Source organism: Euprymna scolopes, chromosome 16, assembly GCF_053919585.1.
Source record: "Euprymna scolopes isolate OS-2025 chromosome 16, ASM5391958v1, whole genome shotgun sequence".
NCBI classification, from domain to species: Eukaryota; Metazoa; Mollusca; class Cephalopoda; order Sepiida; family Sepiolidae; genus Euprymna; species Euprymna scolopes.
This window is the reverse complement of record NC_136497.1, coordinates 28867503-28884106: the sequence shown is the minus strand read 5'-3', so window position 1 is coordinate 28884106 and position 16604 is coordinate 28867503. Positions and strand designations below refer to the sequence as shown.

General features: G+C 32.8%; 1 protein-coding gene across 2 annotated transcripts in view; it reads right to left on the bottom strand.

The window, feature by feature from the left end:
• Positions 1-16604, bottom strand: part of LOC145295909 (FAS-associated factor 2-like) — a 119747-nt gene that overhangs the window by 36484 nt on the left and 66659 nt on the right. For both annotated transcript variants that reach the window (XM_080141679.1, XM_080141680.1), the window contains exons 3-5: positions 16368-16486; positions 11791-11906; positions 9784-9813 (exon numbers count right to left, since the gene is read on the bottom strand). In XM_080141679.1, coding sequence (XP_079997805.1) covers positions 9784-9813; positions 11791-11906; positions 16368-16486 — 265 coding nt within the window. The remainder of the gene's footprint in view (positions 1-9783; positions 9814-11790; positions 11907-16367; positions 16487-16604) is intronic.

The following is a 16604-nucleotide window of genomic DNA, read 5'->3' as shown; positions in this document are numbered from 1 at the left end:
TTTTCCAGCGGCCTTGGCAACAGATTTGATATAAGTGTTCCATTTAAGATCAGGAGTAATGGTCAAGCCCAGAAGCTTGTCAAAACTTGAGGCCTCCTGAAGACGAGAGCCATTCATTTCAATTGATGACAAATGTGAATTAGAATGTTGATGATGTAAAGAGAGAAGCTTGGTTTTAGATGCATTAAGAGTAACCAGCCACTCCTTTCCCCATTGTACTACGTGCTCAAGATCAGAGGAGAGAGAATTGGAGAGAACTTGGTCGTTTAGTGTCTTAGATGTGGTACCATAAATGGTAGTGTCGTCAGCATAAATGTCTACAAATGATGTAAGGATATGATTTGGAAGATCATTAATGTAGATCAGGAAAAGAGTTGGGCCCAGGATGGATCCCTGAGGGACACCGGCATTAATACTGTGAGCTTCTGATTTTTTCCCCTCAACTACTACTCTTATGAACCTATCAGAAAGAAATGGTTTAATAATTGAGAAGACTTTTCCAGCTATACCATAGCTAGCGATCTTATGAAGTAAACCTTTATGCCATACCCTATCAAAGGCCTTAGATATGTAAAGAGCAATTGCCCTAGAAAGATTGCCACCGTCGAGAGATTTGCTAATCCTTTGCGATATAACTGTAAGGACATCTGCTGTAGATCTAGCAGAACGGAAACCATATTGAGTGTCACTAAGAAGGTTATTTTTGTTGAGATGTTTGATTACTTCTGTATTTAACACAGATTCTAGCAACTTACTCATGACGCACAGGAGACTTATTGGCCTGTACTGAGAGGGGGATGAGCGATCACCTGAATTCTTAAATACAGGGCATACTGATGAGATTTTCCAGGGAGATGGGAAACTATTCTCCTTAAGACAACGTTTAAACAGTTTTGTAAGTATGGGCGTTAATTCAGGTTGAAGTTTTTTGAGTACTATAATTGGAATACCATCAGGGCCAGTTGCTTTACTCGAATCAAGGTTTTTGATTAGCTTCGCAACATCACGTACAGATATACGTATATCACATAGCATGTTTTCTGATACAGGAGGAAATATTGGGGGTTGTCGAGGGACCAAAAATATAAAATAAACAGATAGAAACAAGATACCGGACCACTGTATCTTACTAGAGTTATCCTGGAAAATCTGTTCTAACAAACATTTACTTTCACCATGACTAATATTTGAGCAAAATTTTAAAAAATTCGAGGAGTGGTTAGTGAAAAAAGTGCAAACGAGAGTGAATTACTAGAACCAATTCCTCCTTGTTTGGAGACCAACAAAATTTAAATTTTCAAAATTACGTCCATTTGGATTTGATTTGTCTGGTGGCATATTCACACTTTTAGGATTATTAACTTAATTATTTGTTGAAATAATATTAGTTTTAATCTAGCATCTAAAGTTATCTTGTCAAATTTTCAAAGTTAGACCCAAATAGCATTTTAGTTGACATATTAAACTTTACTTCTGATTAACAAATTTCCATTTTTTATTGTTGTACCTTGTTATCTACAATATAATAATGTACTTAGCTGCAATTTATTTGAAAAATTACTCAATCCTGCCCAGTTGCCTGCTAATATTTATGAAGCATTTTTTAGTAATCACTTAAAAACAAATATCAGCAATGTGGAGCATTGATTTTAGATTGGAGAATATAACAGGGGGTATCTACCTTACATGCAAACAAAAAATTAACAAAATGACTTCACTGCATCTCGGCCAACGATAAGTAGGTAAAACTAGTGATTCATAAATCATAACCAAATACTTTACTGATAGTAGGTACTAGCAGCAGCACGAAAAATGAGTGGAATTCGTAAAAAAAAAAAAAAAAATGGTCAAATTTAGGTTATGTTCACCAGCCTGTATTTCATTTGTCTGAATTTGCTTTTGGATAAAATATATATTAAATGAAAGTGCAAATCTTCCTCTTTCATATGGTGTTTATTTTGTATTTGAATAAAAATTAAATTTTACTGATTTATTTTAATAGCACCAACAAAAGTGATAAAATTTTGATGTGGAATGCTAGCTGCTAATTTTTTATAAATCAAGAAAATCATACCCCCTATTTAAAACTCTCGCAAATTTTTACCATTCGACCAATAAAAAAACTATAAATACCATCAAATTAAGCAAAGAATGATCTTTATTTACGTATAAAAATTACAACAAATATAAAAAAGAAAAAAAAAATATGCGAAATTCTTTTTAAAAATTTCTCATTTAATTTGCTTCTAGTGAATTAACTATTCATAATAACCATGGCAAACGTGATATTAAAGTTTATTCAATTTCCTATAAAATGGTGGTAAGAAATTGTACCTAGCTTTATTCGCGAAAGTGCGCAAGGCAAAAGAAAATTGACACCTCAGGAGTCTTTTGGACAAAATTGCATGAACTGTGAATACGGCGAAAATGTGCGAGTCAATCAATGAAAGTTGTTCGACTTCGGTATTTCACCAAATAGGTAACTATACTGCTTCAATTTCAATATTTTTTTTTTTTTTTTTTTTTTTTTTATTACATTTTCACCCCAAACAAGGCAAATTGCCACTTTGGTGTAGGGGGCTACTATCAGGGGCAACAACTACTGGGGTACTATGTAGGGATTTGGGCAGCAAGGTGTCGGTTCACGTTACACTTGAACTTCTGCACGTCAGTACTGTTGGGGAAGCAGGGACCTGGAATGGAATTCCAGAGTCTTGCGGTTCTGGGGAAGAAACTATTGGAGTAAAAAGATCTTTTACATCTAGGGACCTCTACAGTGTGGGGGTGGGATCTAGTAGCCTGTCGGGTTTGTCGAGGGTGCTCGCGTCGTGGGGGCACAAGTGATTGCAGTTCATCAGAGCATTCACCACTAAAATACTTGTAGAACAGGCAGAGGGATGCAACATTTCGTCGATGGGACAGAGGCTGAAGCTTAGATGCCAGTTCAGGGCCTATCAGATTTGCGACTCTCTTTTGAACCTTGTCAAGGAGCGAGAGACTAGTAGCAGATGCACCAGCCCAGATGTGGCAGCAATACTCCATACATGGGCGAATGGTGGCCTTATAGAGGTACAGGATACTTTCGGGTGTTAGTAGTTTTCTAGCACGGTAGAGAGAGCCCACCTTTCTTGCAGCGGCCCTGGCAATGCCTTCAATGTAATTGTTCCAATATAAGCGATAAGAAACCATTTCTGTACATTAATTTGTAAAAATTATGTTTGAATATTTTAAATATTCAGAAATATTTTGCAACATGTAGTTAGCACATGTTCAGCTTTTTAACGTAAAAAAATAAGCGATATTTTGGATTTTTTCAAAAATTAAATTAATATTGTATCATTTTGGAGGGGAAATAAATAGGGGGTATTTATAATAAACCATTTATAAAACTAGTGATTTAATTTTAAAACGTTTGAGCATCTAAATATTCGTTTATTCAGCATTCTAAACTAGTTTCCTGAAAGTAAGCAAACTTGGCAAAAGAGCGTAAAAAATGCTAGATAAGAAGCAAATTGAACGGCGCGTTTCTAGCATTTTGTATTTATTTGAAAATGATTTGGTGCATGGTAGATATTTAATTCAAGGCATGTGACTGCATAAAATTAAAGTTTGAATAAGCGTAAAAAACTATTGTCGTCCATAGATGAAAAGTACGGTGATTATGCACTTAGCAAACCGTGCTATTTTAAATAGTATTTTCAAGTTAAAGTTTTACGATAACTTTTTATATTAAATTCTTAGTTGAAAGTTCAGAAGCGTTACAAAACACCGTCTCCTCATGTTAAGAATGGCTTTCTAAATGTTATTTCAGACAGTTCACTAAGTGCATAAGTACCGAAAGTACAGACTAGACTAAATTTTAAAAAAAAAAAAAAACACCCTCTCTTCCATATGTTAGTTCGCTTAATAAGTGCTATTGTTTTCTTTTATTGTTTTAACATTTATTAAATTGTTAGCTGAAAATACATATTAATTAAAAACACACACACACACACAATTAAGAGTGGGTTTCTAAATAATAGTTTGCTTCACAAATATTGTTTTAATATATTTTATTCTTGTATTGTTTATTAAATTATTAGGTGAAAGTACAGACTAGTTAAAAAACACGCTCCCCCCTCACATGTTTCCTAAATAATAGTTCACTTCATAAGTACCATTGTTTTCATTGTTTTAATTTATTGGTGCTAGTGCACTTACTGATCAACGCTATTTTTTTACATTGTATTTCCAAGTTTAATTAAAGTTTTATGTTTTTTTATTCAAGTGTAAGGTTAAAGTATAGAATAGGTACAAAACACCTTCCCCTCCTCATGTTAAGAATGGCTTTTTAAATAACATTTCAGCACGGATCAATAAGTGCACTAGTACCAATTTATTTTATTCTAGACAGAAAAAACTCAAATTAACACAACGAAAACAATTTTTACGTTGGAGACGCTTTATTAATTAGGTAAAAAAAATCTGAAACAAAAATAAAACAAAAATTAGAAAGGTGAAAGTCCAGAACAGTTAGAAAGCGTCTTTTTTCCTTTCATTAAATTGTTAGGTGAAAGTACGGAGCAGTTATGTCTCTTTTTTCCCCAAAGGTTGTTACTTTAGCATTTATTATTTATTTACTTACGTTGCCTTTAGCACTTTTACAAACATTATTTATGTTGGCTTAACTCTTTTCATGAATAAAAAAACTAAACCATTTATTGATAATTTGTCACTTTTACAAACATTTATTTATTTATTTATTTATCTATTTACGTTGGCTTATCTCTTTTCATGAATATTGGAAAAAAAGTTTTACTCTTTATGAATATTAAAAGAAAAAGTTACTAAACATTTATTAATAATTTCTCACTTTTTACAAACATTTGTAATTCATGTATTTACTTACGTTGGCTTAACTCTTTTCATGAATATTAAAAAAAAAAAAAAAAAAAAAAAAAAAAAAGTAACTAAACCATATATTGATAATTTCTCACTTTTACAAACATTTTTAATTTACACGAGTGGATAATTTTTTGGTAAATATTTACATTTAGGTCCACCTCTACAATTTTCTTTTTAAATGAAGACTTTTATTGATAAATAAATTTACTTCTCTGCAACGCACTGAACCCCTCTTTTTTTTTAATTTTTTTTTTTTTTTATAGTATTTGCAAGTGGGTATGCTGACAAGTATCAGTTTAATTTTGCAAATATTTCCCCCCCCCATTGCTGCATGTTTGAAATTTTAATTGGGAATATTTTTATTGCAGATGACTGTAATTTCAAGAAATTAAAGGATATTTTCAATTTCACTGGAAGAGGTAGAAGACCATCCATTCCCAAAGTTAGCATAAACAATAAACTCCTTTTACAACTTTTTTACCTGAAAGATGAAAAAAAACCTGGGATGATATTGTTGAATTTGCACCCAATTTCATCACCATCAATCAGTTGAGAATAAGATACTTAATTGAGAAAGCTCATGCTAATGCCAATTTACACATAAATGACTGACAGATTCTAAACATTTTTAATGGAAAATTTGACATTCGTTGGAAATTATTTGTCATGTGCTGGTGTTTCAAGAGATGAACTGCTTAGTTCAAGTTTGTCAGGGCGATCAGAAATAATTGCACTTACAAATGGCATCATTCTGGATTTAGTTTCCTTCCAAAAGAAAGAAGTACTTCCATCATTTTGGGTATGTTAGGCTGCCGAGTATTTGGATGTTCTATTGATAGGCAGTTTTTGGGGAAATAGTTAAAGAAAATTCAGGCAACATCCAAAAATCTCAGTAAATCTTGGCATCGTAATAACAATTATGAAGACTTCATGAAAGCAGATTACTGGTGTCAACCAGTCAGTGAGGATGTCAGCACAGCCATTGTAAAATCTAGTCCAGGTACACCAAAGGCAGCTATGCCAGGCTGTAGAAAGATGCTGATGATTCAACAAACTGGGACTAATGATGATGAAAGCAAGCTAGAAAACTCACCATTGCTATCGGGCTCAAAAACTATTCAGATAAAAACTAAAGGAAGAGATGAAAGATATGCAGAAAAAACTGAAGGAAGAACGAGAAAGTGCAGACCATAAAAGATGTATTTTCAGAAAAGATAGTCTTTTCATGATGATTTGCAGCAGAAAAATGAAGAGCTAAGAAGAAATAAAGATTTGTTGCCATAATTACAACAGCAATATGAGGAAATTCAAATTAAACTTGAAAGTACCTTGACTACCCTGCAGCAAAGAAATCAGGAGCTTACAAAAATTAGACACTCAGCATTTTACAAGTGTTTGAAAAGATGGGAAACAAGATTGAGTAAGAAAGAAAAGATGAAAAGAATGCCCAAATCAAATATTGTCAAAACAAATTTTTAAGTTGAAACTAAAACGCAAAAAAAAAATATCCAAACTCTCGTTTCCAATTTAAAAAAATTTCATAAGAAAAGCAAAGAAGAGGAAAAGGAGTTGAAAATTCAACAGATGAAATTTGATTTTCTTAATCAGGCCGAGAAAAGAAATGTTTGCATGACGGAACATAATAGCAACCGGTACACCAAAGATGTAATCAAGTGTGTCATTGAATTGATAGGGCAAGCAGAAGTATCTGGCAAGAATTGTGGAAAAAATAATTGATATTGTAGTAAGGCACATCTTTCACACAGCTATAGATTCAAAAGACCTGCCGTCAGAGCGATCATGTCATCGCCAAACAACAGATAGCTGAAGCATTACTGCAATCGAGCAATGTAGACTTACATTCTGATGGAACAACTAGGAATCGTCAAAAGATTGTGGGACACCAACTTTCAACAGATGGTGGTCAGTTGCTTTCATGTGGATTCACTTCAGTATTCAAGAAGATTCAGATACACTTGTTGATGTAGCCTTTAATCTGCTCCAGGAGTTGACTGATCTCTATACAGATAGTGAAGTGGATACTGTATTCCGGTCAATGTTACAGAATCTGACTGGTCTTATGAGTGACAGAGCAAGTGTCATGAAGTCATTCGACAAAGTCTTTAACATGCAGAGGGTGAATACACTTGGCATTGATGAAAACCTGGAGTTTTTGCATTGTAATGCTCACTTCCTTCTTGGCCTCAGTTCTGAATCCAAAAAAGTCTTGAGAAAATGGGAACAACATCTGAATGAGAAAATCGGCAGAGATGGTCTTAAAAAATTCAAAAGGTTTTCCTCAAGTTCAGAAAATGCAGCATATCGCTTTATCAGGACTGCTTGTGATGTGCTGGGACCAAAAGGTGATGGAAAAAAAAAAAAAAAAAATGGATGCAGAGCCTCATGGGAAGCCTATTGTCACCTTCAGTCACAAAATTCTAACATAACAAGTTTTAGAGGGAATAAGTTTAACAACCTTTTTCAGGCTGCTGCTTCATTCCACTATCATCGAAATGATATTCTGACATTTTTTCAAGATTTCATGGCATCGTTGAATCTCAAGCAAGAAAGTGTGCTTCATAATGCAAGAAGTGATTCAATTGACTGATGGTTGTACTTAGACTGTTATACCACAAACTTACTGGACCTTACTGGATCCTACTCAGCAGACAACCAAAATACTTGGACTTCTGTTGCTATTGTCGAAATGAATGCTGCTCTTGGAAGATGGGAACATGATGCCAAACAATTGACAGATGCCAACTTTCCACCACTTTTTAGCATCAAGTTAAACAGCCCTGTTTTTTCTGCCCTCTACAAAATGGATGCACAAAAGAAGACTATTGTTCAGTTTACTTCATAGACTGTTCAGCATACAAAGATGTTCTTCAACGTCAGCTGACAGACTTCCTGCCAGGTGGAAGATACTATGATATTAAAGATGAAAAGAAACGTCAGCAAATGCAGCATAGCCAGATAATCAATTTGATAGAAGAAAAATTCTTTGGTGATTTGGATTTTAGCATTTTCAAGAGACGACATGCATCTTTACACCACCATAGCACCATCAATATGCTGAAGAAAAACAAGACTTCAATTTGGCTTGATAGTAAATCTGAAAAGGAACAAGTTGCTTGGATTGTGTGGATCCAAATCTAAAGAAGTCCGAATAAAGCACCAGGCATTACAGAAGGTGGTACTTCAGAAGAGAAAGCAACAACTGGAGAAAACAAAACAAGAAAAGGAGAAAAATGCAAGGAAGCAAGCCATAAGAAAAAATCTCATCATTGAAAGGGTGAAGACACATGGTGGGCCTTGTTTCAGTGAAGAGAATGTCACACAAATGCTACATGTGCTAGGAAGCAGGAATAGTAGACTTGAAGCCTTCAAAGATGAAATTAGGTTTCAGAAAATTGTTCTGGGCAATAAGTCTGAACATTTAAAACTTGACCGACCTTTAGAGTTACTAGCAAGCCACTTGAAAGCATTTTTGAATGGCACAGACCTAATAAATAACTATGAAACACTTCCCGACAATGAAAAATCAGAAAGCGAAGCAGATGAAGAAATTGCTCTAGTTGATCAGGCAGAGTTTGGAAACTACAGCTTCAGCAAACAAGGAGAGTTTTGTGTCAGTATATTATGACGATGACTTATTTAGGTCAAGTAATTTCTGTCACAAGTAGTGAAGAAGGACAAGTGAAATTTCTGGACAAGTGTAAGGTGAAAATAAATGCCTTTAGATGGGCAAGGTCAGAAGTAGAGAAAGTGTGTTTGATTGGGGGTTTGAGGAAACCACCTCAAATGGCCAAATGCGGTCAGTTCCCAGCGAAGAGTTCAACAGAATCATAAGGAAATATCAATTGTATAGAGAACTCTATTGTTAACATGCAGCTTCCTTTTGTATTGGATGTAAATTGGTGTTGAACAGGTGCGTTTGCTTATATACTATACTTCGCCATGATAAACAGTGAATTATTGCGATTTTTAAGTTCATTATTTTAGAACTACAAGGTGTACAGAGCTGACATTTAGGTATGACATTCTACAATATGTATTGATTATGCATGCAAAATTTCACATCTGTATCTTTTAATAGTTTTTGTGATTTTGAAATTTATATACATTTAAAACATTCGGTACTTTATTTCCGCCATTGAAATTGAACATATCAGTATTTTTATCGACTTATAATGAAAAAACTTGCAGCTGGAATTGTTTGAAAAAAAAAAAAAAAAAGGCATAATAACCACTATGCATAGAATTATATTGCATGTTCATATTTAATTTTCTTTAATTCAGTTTTATTTGCTGATACTTCAAAAAGTGCCCACCAGTGCGATTTTGCGATTATAAATATTGCAATGTTCACTTTTCACATCTCAAAAATGAAGGCTGAAATTGAATTCGATATGATTATACTTTTATTTCCTATTGTCTTCTAATACTAAGAGTGATGAAAGCATCTTTTGTAACGTTTTTACCGGTTACTTTTTTGTCAGTTGCTTTCAAAGTTGTCATGTCGAAATATAAACATGTTCATGCTACATTTGCAAGTATGAAAATGATCATAACTTGAAGACTAAACAAGATATCTTCATGATTTTTGTTTTGTTTTTCTTGTATTTATGTGTATTTTTATATGAAAATCGAATTTAGCCATAGGTGATTTTAAAATTTTGGCTGCCAGTACCTACTGATAGCTGAGGTAAAAGGGGTTTAATACCTTGATATTACTGAAATTGAATGATCAAAGTTAATTTGAACACAACTTAGACAATTCCATAGCTTACATCAGTAGGCATTAATCTACCGAAGCCACACAAAAAAAGAGAGGGAGGTGCATCTAAAGCTTTTTTTTTCTATTCTGAACAAATAAACTTTTCAAGCAATACTTACTTTGTCTAGGGTCTGGCCAAACTAATCGATCTGCAGAAAAAAATAAATAAATATTAAGGTACAATCATATGAAGCACATTTGTAAAATTAAAAAAAAAAATTTTCATTTCATTTCATTATTTTTGAAAAATACTTTTCAGTTTTTAATTTTACTTGCATGAATATGAAGGACAATTATTTTATTAACTGGTAAAAAATTAAGTTTATTAACTGGATCAAAACTGAAAAAAATTAGAACTTGGCAGACAAGTCAATTACATGCGTTATTTTTACACATGCGCAAATATACATTTATATCTTTAACGCCATTATTTTTTTACAAGCATATGGATTCAGGTCAGACGGTAACGAATAAGGCTGAAGAGTTATATGTTCTGGTTTTTATTCTAGTTGATAGCATTCAAGTTAAATATATTTGTTTTTAACTTTTGATATCACAACTATTTATTCGGTACAATATAATAATAGAGTATTGGCTCTATAAAAATAAACACAAAATCTGCATAAATCAAAATATATTTAAGCGTGACCATGCAGGGAGAGGGGGGGGGCACTACTATATATTGGTTACAATATAATGATCAACAGAGAATTGACTTTTTAGTAATAATAAATATGAAATCTGCATGAATTAAAATATATTTATACAGGATTTACGACTGGAAAACGCAAGATGACTTGCTAGTTAATAAATAATAATCTGAAGCAGTAATTATCTGTTTTTGTTCTGTTTACATTTATACGAGGAGCATTCCAAAAATAATGCATTTTATTTTTTTATTCCGCCTGAATGGATCAGACAGGATTGCAAATTGCATTATTATATATTCACTAGCAAGGGGTTCCGGCATTGCCCGGGTGTTTTTCGGGGTATGTGAAAAAAAACCCCGAAACCGTGAAAAAAAAAAAACGAAGCCTTCACGATGCGCAGTTGGAAAATAGTAAAGTGTTAAAAAAACTAACAGGTGCGCGTTTTTGATTGACGTGACGGCAATAGGTATTCAGCAGTTATGATTTTGTGCGGGACAGTTTTGAATGAGGTGAATAAATCGGTTTGTTTGTTTTTAAAAAGCCGCTCCCTGTTTATTAGGAGGAGCGAAATGAAAGCTACCGTCTGATATGACGAAGTCGACGTTGAACAAACGTTACTTAGCTGTCTTGAGACAACTGGCTTTCGGCCTGTGATTAGAGTCGAGTTTCGCTTTTTTTTTTATACCGAAAACCGAATGTAACGCGTGCCGATGCGGGAAATGTTGAATAATTAATGTTTGAAAGTCAATAAAATTAAATAGACAGGCAAGCTCCGTGGATAACTCTGAGATATTACAATTTATAGATGATATAAAAAGTTTTAAGTTGTGAACCGAACAAGCGCTTCTTTGAAAGAAGCCTTTTGTGGACATCGAGGTAAAGCGTACATGCATACACACATACATTTTCGCTTTTATATATATAGATGACCTGAAAGTTTCATCATTGTTGTAGATATTGACATTGCGAGATTCTAGAAAGTAACCCCTGTCATGGATGCATGTCAGAAGCAGAGATGCATCATTGAATTCCTGACAAAATTGTATTAAGGATCGTGGTGACTATGTGAAAAAATAAATTCTGGAGCACAAAAGGTCCCCTATTTTAATGGCACCACACTCGTTTTCGTAGTTCTTTAACTTTTTGAGTTGGAACAAAAGGGTCATGATATTGGTTATTTATGTTTATTTTTATATTTGAGTTTAGACTTATTTTTGTGTGAATGAAAAAATTCCCAGGTGAAGTATAACTGAACAATACAGAAAACTAAGTATTAATTTTTCCTAAAAACAATTATTCAAAATTTTTTATACATATACTTTGATACTTACCATGTAAACTATGATGAAAATAAAATGAGAATGAGATTTTGTGCAGAGGTTCTTTGAAATGCTTAATTTATTTTAAGGATTACACAAGAATAAAAAGGCCATTCCAAATATAAAGAAAAAAGATAAAAAATATAAATGAACTTACAAGCAAATTTGATAATATCAATGAACGTTGTGAAAAAGAAACGAAACGGAAGCATAAATGCATATGACATCCATTGAAACACACCACGTGGCCTTTCTGGCAGCGTCACATAAACACTACAATGACAAAAAAAAAAAAAAAAAAAACAATATTCAACTCTTGGTTTTAAATATACAAACAGTATCTACATCCAAGTTTCTGAGTTTTTTTGTTTTTTGTTTTAAATATATTTTAATCACACGGAAAATTTTCTATAAAAATCTTTCATATTGTTGTAGATTGACACATTTTGCTACCCTCCTTTGTTTTAGGGGATTACATGTAAACATTCTGAAAAAATTGGAAAATTTCTTTTTTAGAATTTACAATGGGGGATCAGCTTTGCATATAAATATAAAATGATATGCCATTCCCTAGCTACTCTAATATTTTAAGGAAGTTAACTTTTTTTCTATGGGAGATAAATTCTGTTTTTATTTTTAAAATGACAATGAGTGTCTTAAAAAAGGTTTTTGTTGGACGGGGAGAAGGAAATTCCACTTGTAATTAGTGTTAGTGGTAAGGGTTTTATTTTTAGGGATTGGCACTGTCACTCTAACCTAGGATTAGTGGTAAGGCAAGTAATTATATATATATATATATATATATATATATATATATTTTTTTTTTTTTTTTTTAACATTTTAGCATGAAAAAATATTTTGGGGGTTTAACTGTCCTAATAGGCTAGAATAATCAATCTATATGCAAAGCTGATCAACTGCCCATCCACAATATTTTTCACCATGTTGTTTTTAAATGGTCATTAAAAAGTTAAAAAAAAAAAAAAAAAAGGAAAAAAAGAAAAGAAAAAAAATCGTATTATATTGGTTTTTGAACACGATTCCCGACTAGAATTAAAACTTAAAAATCTGAAATCTAAAAATCTTTCTAAAAGGAACCATTATTTTATAGAAAAAGACATTTTTCGATGCTTTTTTTGAGAATGCCCAACTTAGCAAGTATATAGATTAATAGATATAGTACAGTATTTTTGCTCATGTTTGGTTTTTCTTTGAAGAAAAATCGAATGCGAGCAAAAAATACAATAAGCCTTTTGTTTTTCAAAATAAAATAGCATGTAAATGAAAATTAATTATGTATTAATCTTTATACCTGAAAAGTTGAGCTCTGATATTAAGAGTACTTTTTCCATTTAAAAAATACTAAAACAAACATTTTTATGGTTGCTTATTAGCTGATTGGCTTCATTTCACTATTATGCTGAATTCTACATAAGCATAGTTTCTTCATAATTGTGTAGAAATTAAGATGAAAACGTTTTAACACCTGGAAATATATGTATATATAAAAATAACCTTGTCAGTGTATGTACGGAAAGTCTACCAAACTCCTCTCTGAATATTTAGTCTACAGAGATAAAATTTGATACATAGGGTATTTGGATCTAGTACACTTTCAATTTAGTTTTTAGCTAGTAAAATAGCTGTTAAGGGGTCAAAATTGAAAAAAAAAAAAAAAAAAAAAAAACATTGATCTTGGCCTGGTGTTAGTAGATTATATTCGTTTTTTGTTTTTTTTCTGCACACATGCTAATTAAAAGTTACAGATTAAACAACATTATTTTTTGCAGTTTTGTATATGTATGGATTTAGGCCATACACTAACGAATAATGCTAAGGAGCTATGTTTTGGTTTCGATTCTAGCCGATGGTATGCAAGTCATTTTTTTAAATTTTTGAAATCACTACTACATATAAGGATATAAGGTACAATATAATAACCGATAGAGAATTAGTTCTATAACAATAAATACAAAATCTGCACAAATTAAAATATAGTATTTTTTAAAAGTATCATGTTATGATTGGGCAACGCTGGGTAGCCTGCTAGTAATTATATATTATGATGGCAGAATAGCTCTAACTAAACATTTCAGGACATTTTCAGTATTTGGAATACTGTTCACAGAGTTTCAGCTACTGTAACCCTATGGCCATGATGAGGTAGAAGTTTTAAGTAACTTGTAATAGTATTCATAGTATTGGTAACCTTAAGGATTGAATTGTCAACCTCCAGAAGGTGGTCACTTAGAACTGAATTTTTACTTAGTACCTGAAGAATACTTGTGGATTGTGACATAATTAATAAAAATAATTTAAGGATATATTCAATTTTCCTATTTTTAAGTTCTCAAATTTCTTTTGAAATGCAAAGTAAAATCAGCCTTAATTATAATTACATAATGCAGAAAGCAAGAGGTGGCCAATCTACAGTCAGCATTAAGTCCATTGCATCATCAAGATCAAGTTTCCTCAAACTGTGATAGTCTTTTAGTGCGTTTTCAGCAAGAAGCACATCACGCTGCTTCACATGTTTGCAAAGAGACTTAGAATCAAATGAGATGGCTACTTTAAATTGATGTCCACTGTTGTCAAACGCTAGGTGGAGTGGGTCACAATAGAAGTCAGCTCTGTGTCACACCTCTGGGAAAACCCAGAATTGGCAATCTCAGAACTTTTATGACTTCAATCCCAACATCACTTATCCGATTACAACTCCGTTGAATATTACGCATGGAGTGCATTTGAGAAAGACAATAGTGGTACTGCATGCAACACATAGATGAGATGATTGCCAGGATCAAAACTGGTGTTCAAATGTCTCTCAAAAGACCCTGCATGAGTTAATGGGATTTAAATAAAACAGACTAGTAGTTGTGGCCAGTGCAATATATAGAATTGCAAATCGTGGCTCATTGTTTTAGATTAGAAATTATTAAGTTCAAATGGGTCAGTAGCGAGTGTAGCTGTAAGTTGTTTACCTAATGTGTCACAATAGAGAGAGAGATGGTTTGAACACACGTTGATATGGCGTGATGTGTTGATTGCAACGTCACAGTGTCTTTTGTGGAACGCGATGATTATAATATTAAAAGGAGAATCTGTTTTGAATGGCAGAGAGAACAAATCAAAAAAAACGATCTTTGGATCCAGAAGCTGGGCAGACAAATTTTTCATAGAAGCAACGAGACCCTCATAGCAGGATAGAGACATTATCCTCTCCTAAGTTAGTGAGGTTTGATCGGGATAACATCACTGATGGCTGAATATAAGACTCATTTCTCCAGAATAAAACAGACTTGCGTCTGTCATTTGTGTTAAAAAGCGTTTGTTTCAGAGCCAGATGAGCAGAGAGAACGGATGACACAAAACGGACACGCGAAAAAGATCAAGAAAAGAAATACGCTCAATTTTAATTGTAATGAAACAATCGGTTCAAATACAGTAGATGTCTTTTAGAGGAACAATAAACAAATTATTAACAAGGCAGTCATGTAATTATCTGCCACATGGCGAGCACATTTATGTTATGCAAAGAGAAGCAAAAAAATTATGAACATTATAGATAAAAATATATCATAAATACAATGTATATTCAATTTGATGCAACATATATGCACCTGTTATAAATACCATTCTCATTAACCTCTGGTTATATAACAATTATGGAGGTTATAGGATTCAGATTGAAGTCCTATCTGGAAGATATAACGGAAACTCATGCACATTTTTCGATTGAGATGAGTTTGGCAAAAGATAATCTAAGAAATGTACTTTGAATTTTAAGAATGTATCAATTATTAGCCAAAATATGTTTCTTGCTTTTTCAAAACATACAAGATTTATCTTAAACACTGTATATATTTTCTAAAGCAACTTTGTTCTTAACTAAGGAAGTGGAGTGTTCTTGTCAGTGATGTATTTTGCTTAGTTTAGAAAATTTCACCTTTTTCAATCATATTCTCTCCGTTGCCGATCCTATCAGATATGATTGCTCTGCAATACATTCTCTAGACCATAACAACTGTTATGGTTAGGTTGTTTTATTTTTACAACATATCAACCCTTTAAGGTTATTTAATGCTGAATTCAGTATTTTTTGAACAAGGTTTCATGCTTCAAGTTCTTTATATTTTCAAATATTTATTCATAGTATTTGGTACAGGAAAATTACTGCTTTTATTTTCGACTTTGTAGAACATGACTGAGTTTTGGAACAGGGGAAAAAAACTAACACTAAGGTTTGGTGAAGTTTTAGGTCAGAAAGCCAGCATCTTCAGACAGCTTCATCTGGTAGCAACATATCATGGACAGGTATAAACCATGCTAACTCACACCTGATTTGGTGTCGCGAAAGAACTAATCAAATTTGATGTACTGAAATTATGTACTTTATGAAAATGACCCACAGGGAATTGGCACCTTTTGGCAATATTAGAACTTTTAGGGTTTCTTTTTTTTATTTTTTTTACTATCTTCAATTTCTTTTCAATTGAATTGTTTTTAGGTGATTTTTTATTCCTTTGTTATTTATTGATACACCTTGCAATTACTACACAAATCAGGGGCTTTATTTTTATTACCGTTATAAAACTTTTTAAAAGTATATTGATCCCTTTTTTGTGCAAGATTTATCTTGATTCATCTCTGTTCTGATTTTGAGAAGTTCATTTTCATGTTATAGATTACATTTACAAGAGAAACACAAACGAAATGGTGGAGAAGGATATTTACTGCTGATCCCGTGGTGCTAAATTCATGGATGGCATCCGTGGTTCTGGACTCTGTGTTCTGGCTGCTGACAATGGAGCAGTCGCTACATCCCTTTCATATAACGTGTCTCTTACAGCAGACTGAAAAAGAAAGAATTAGAAACATATTTAGTTGAAATAACAAAAAAGAAATGAAAAAATAAAAAATAACACTGGTGGTAGGGTGGGGGTATATTTTCACTTTATACACGAGATTAGA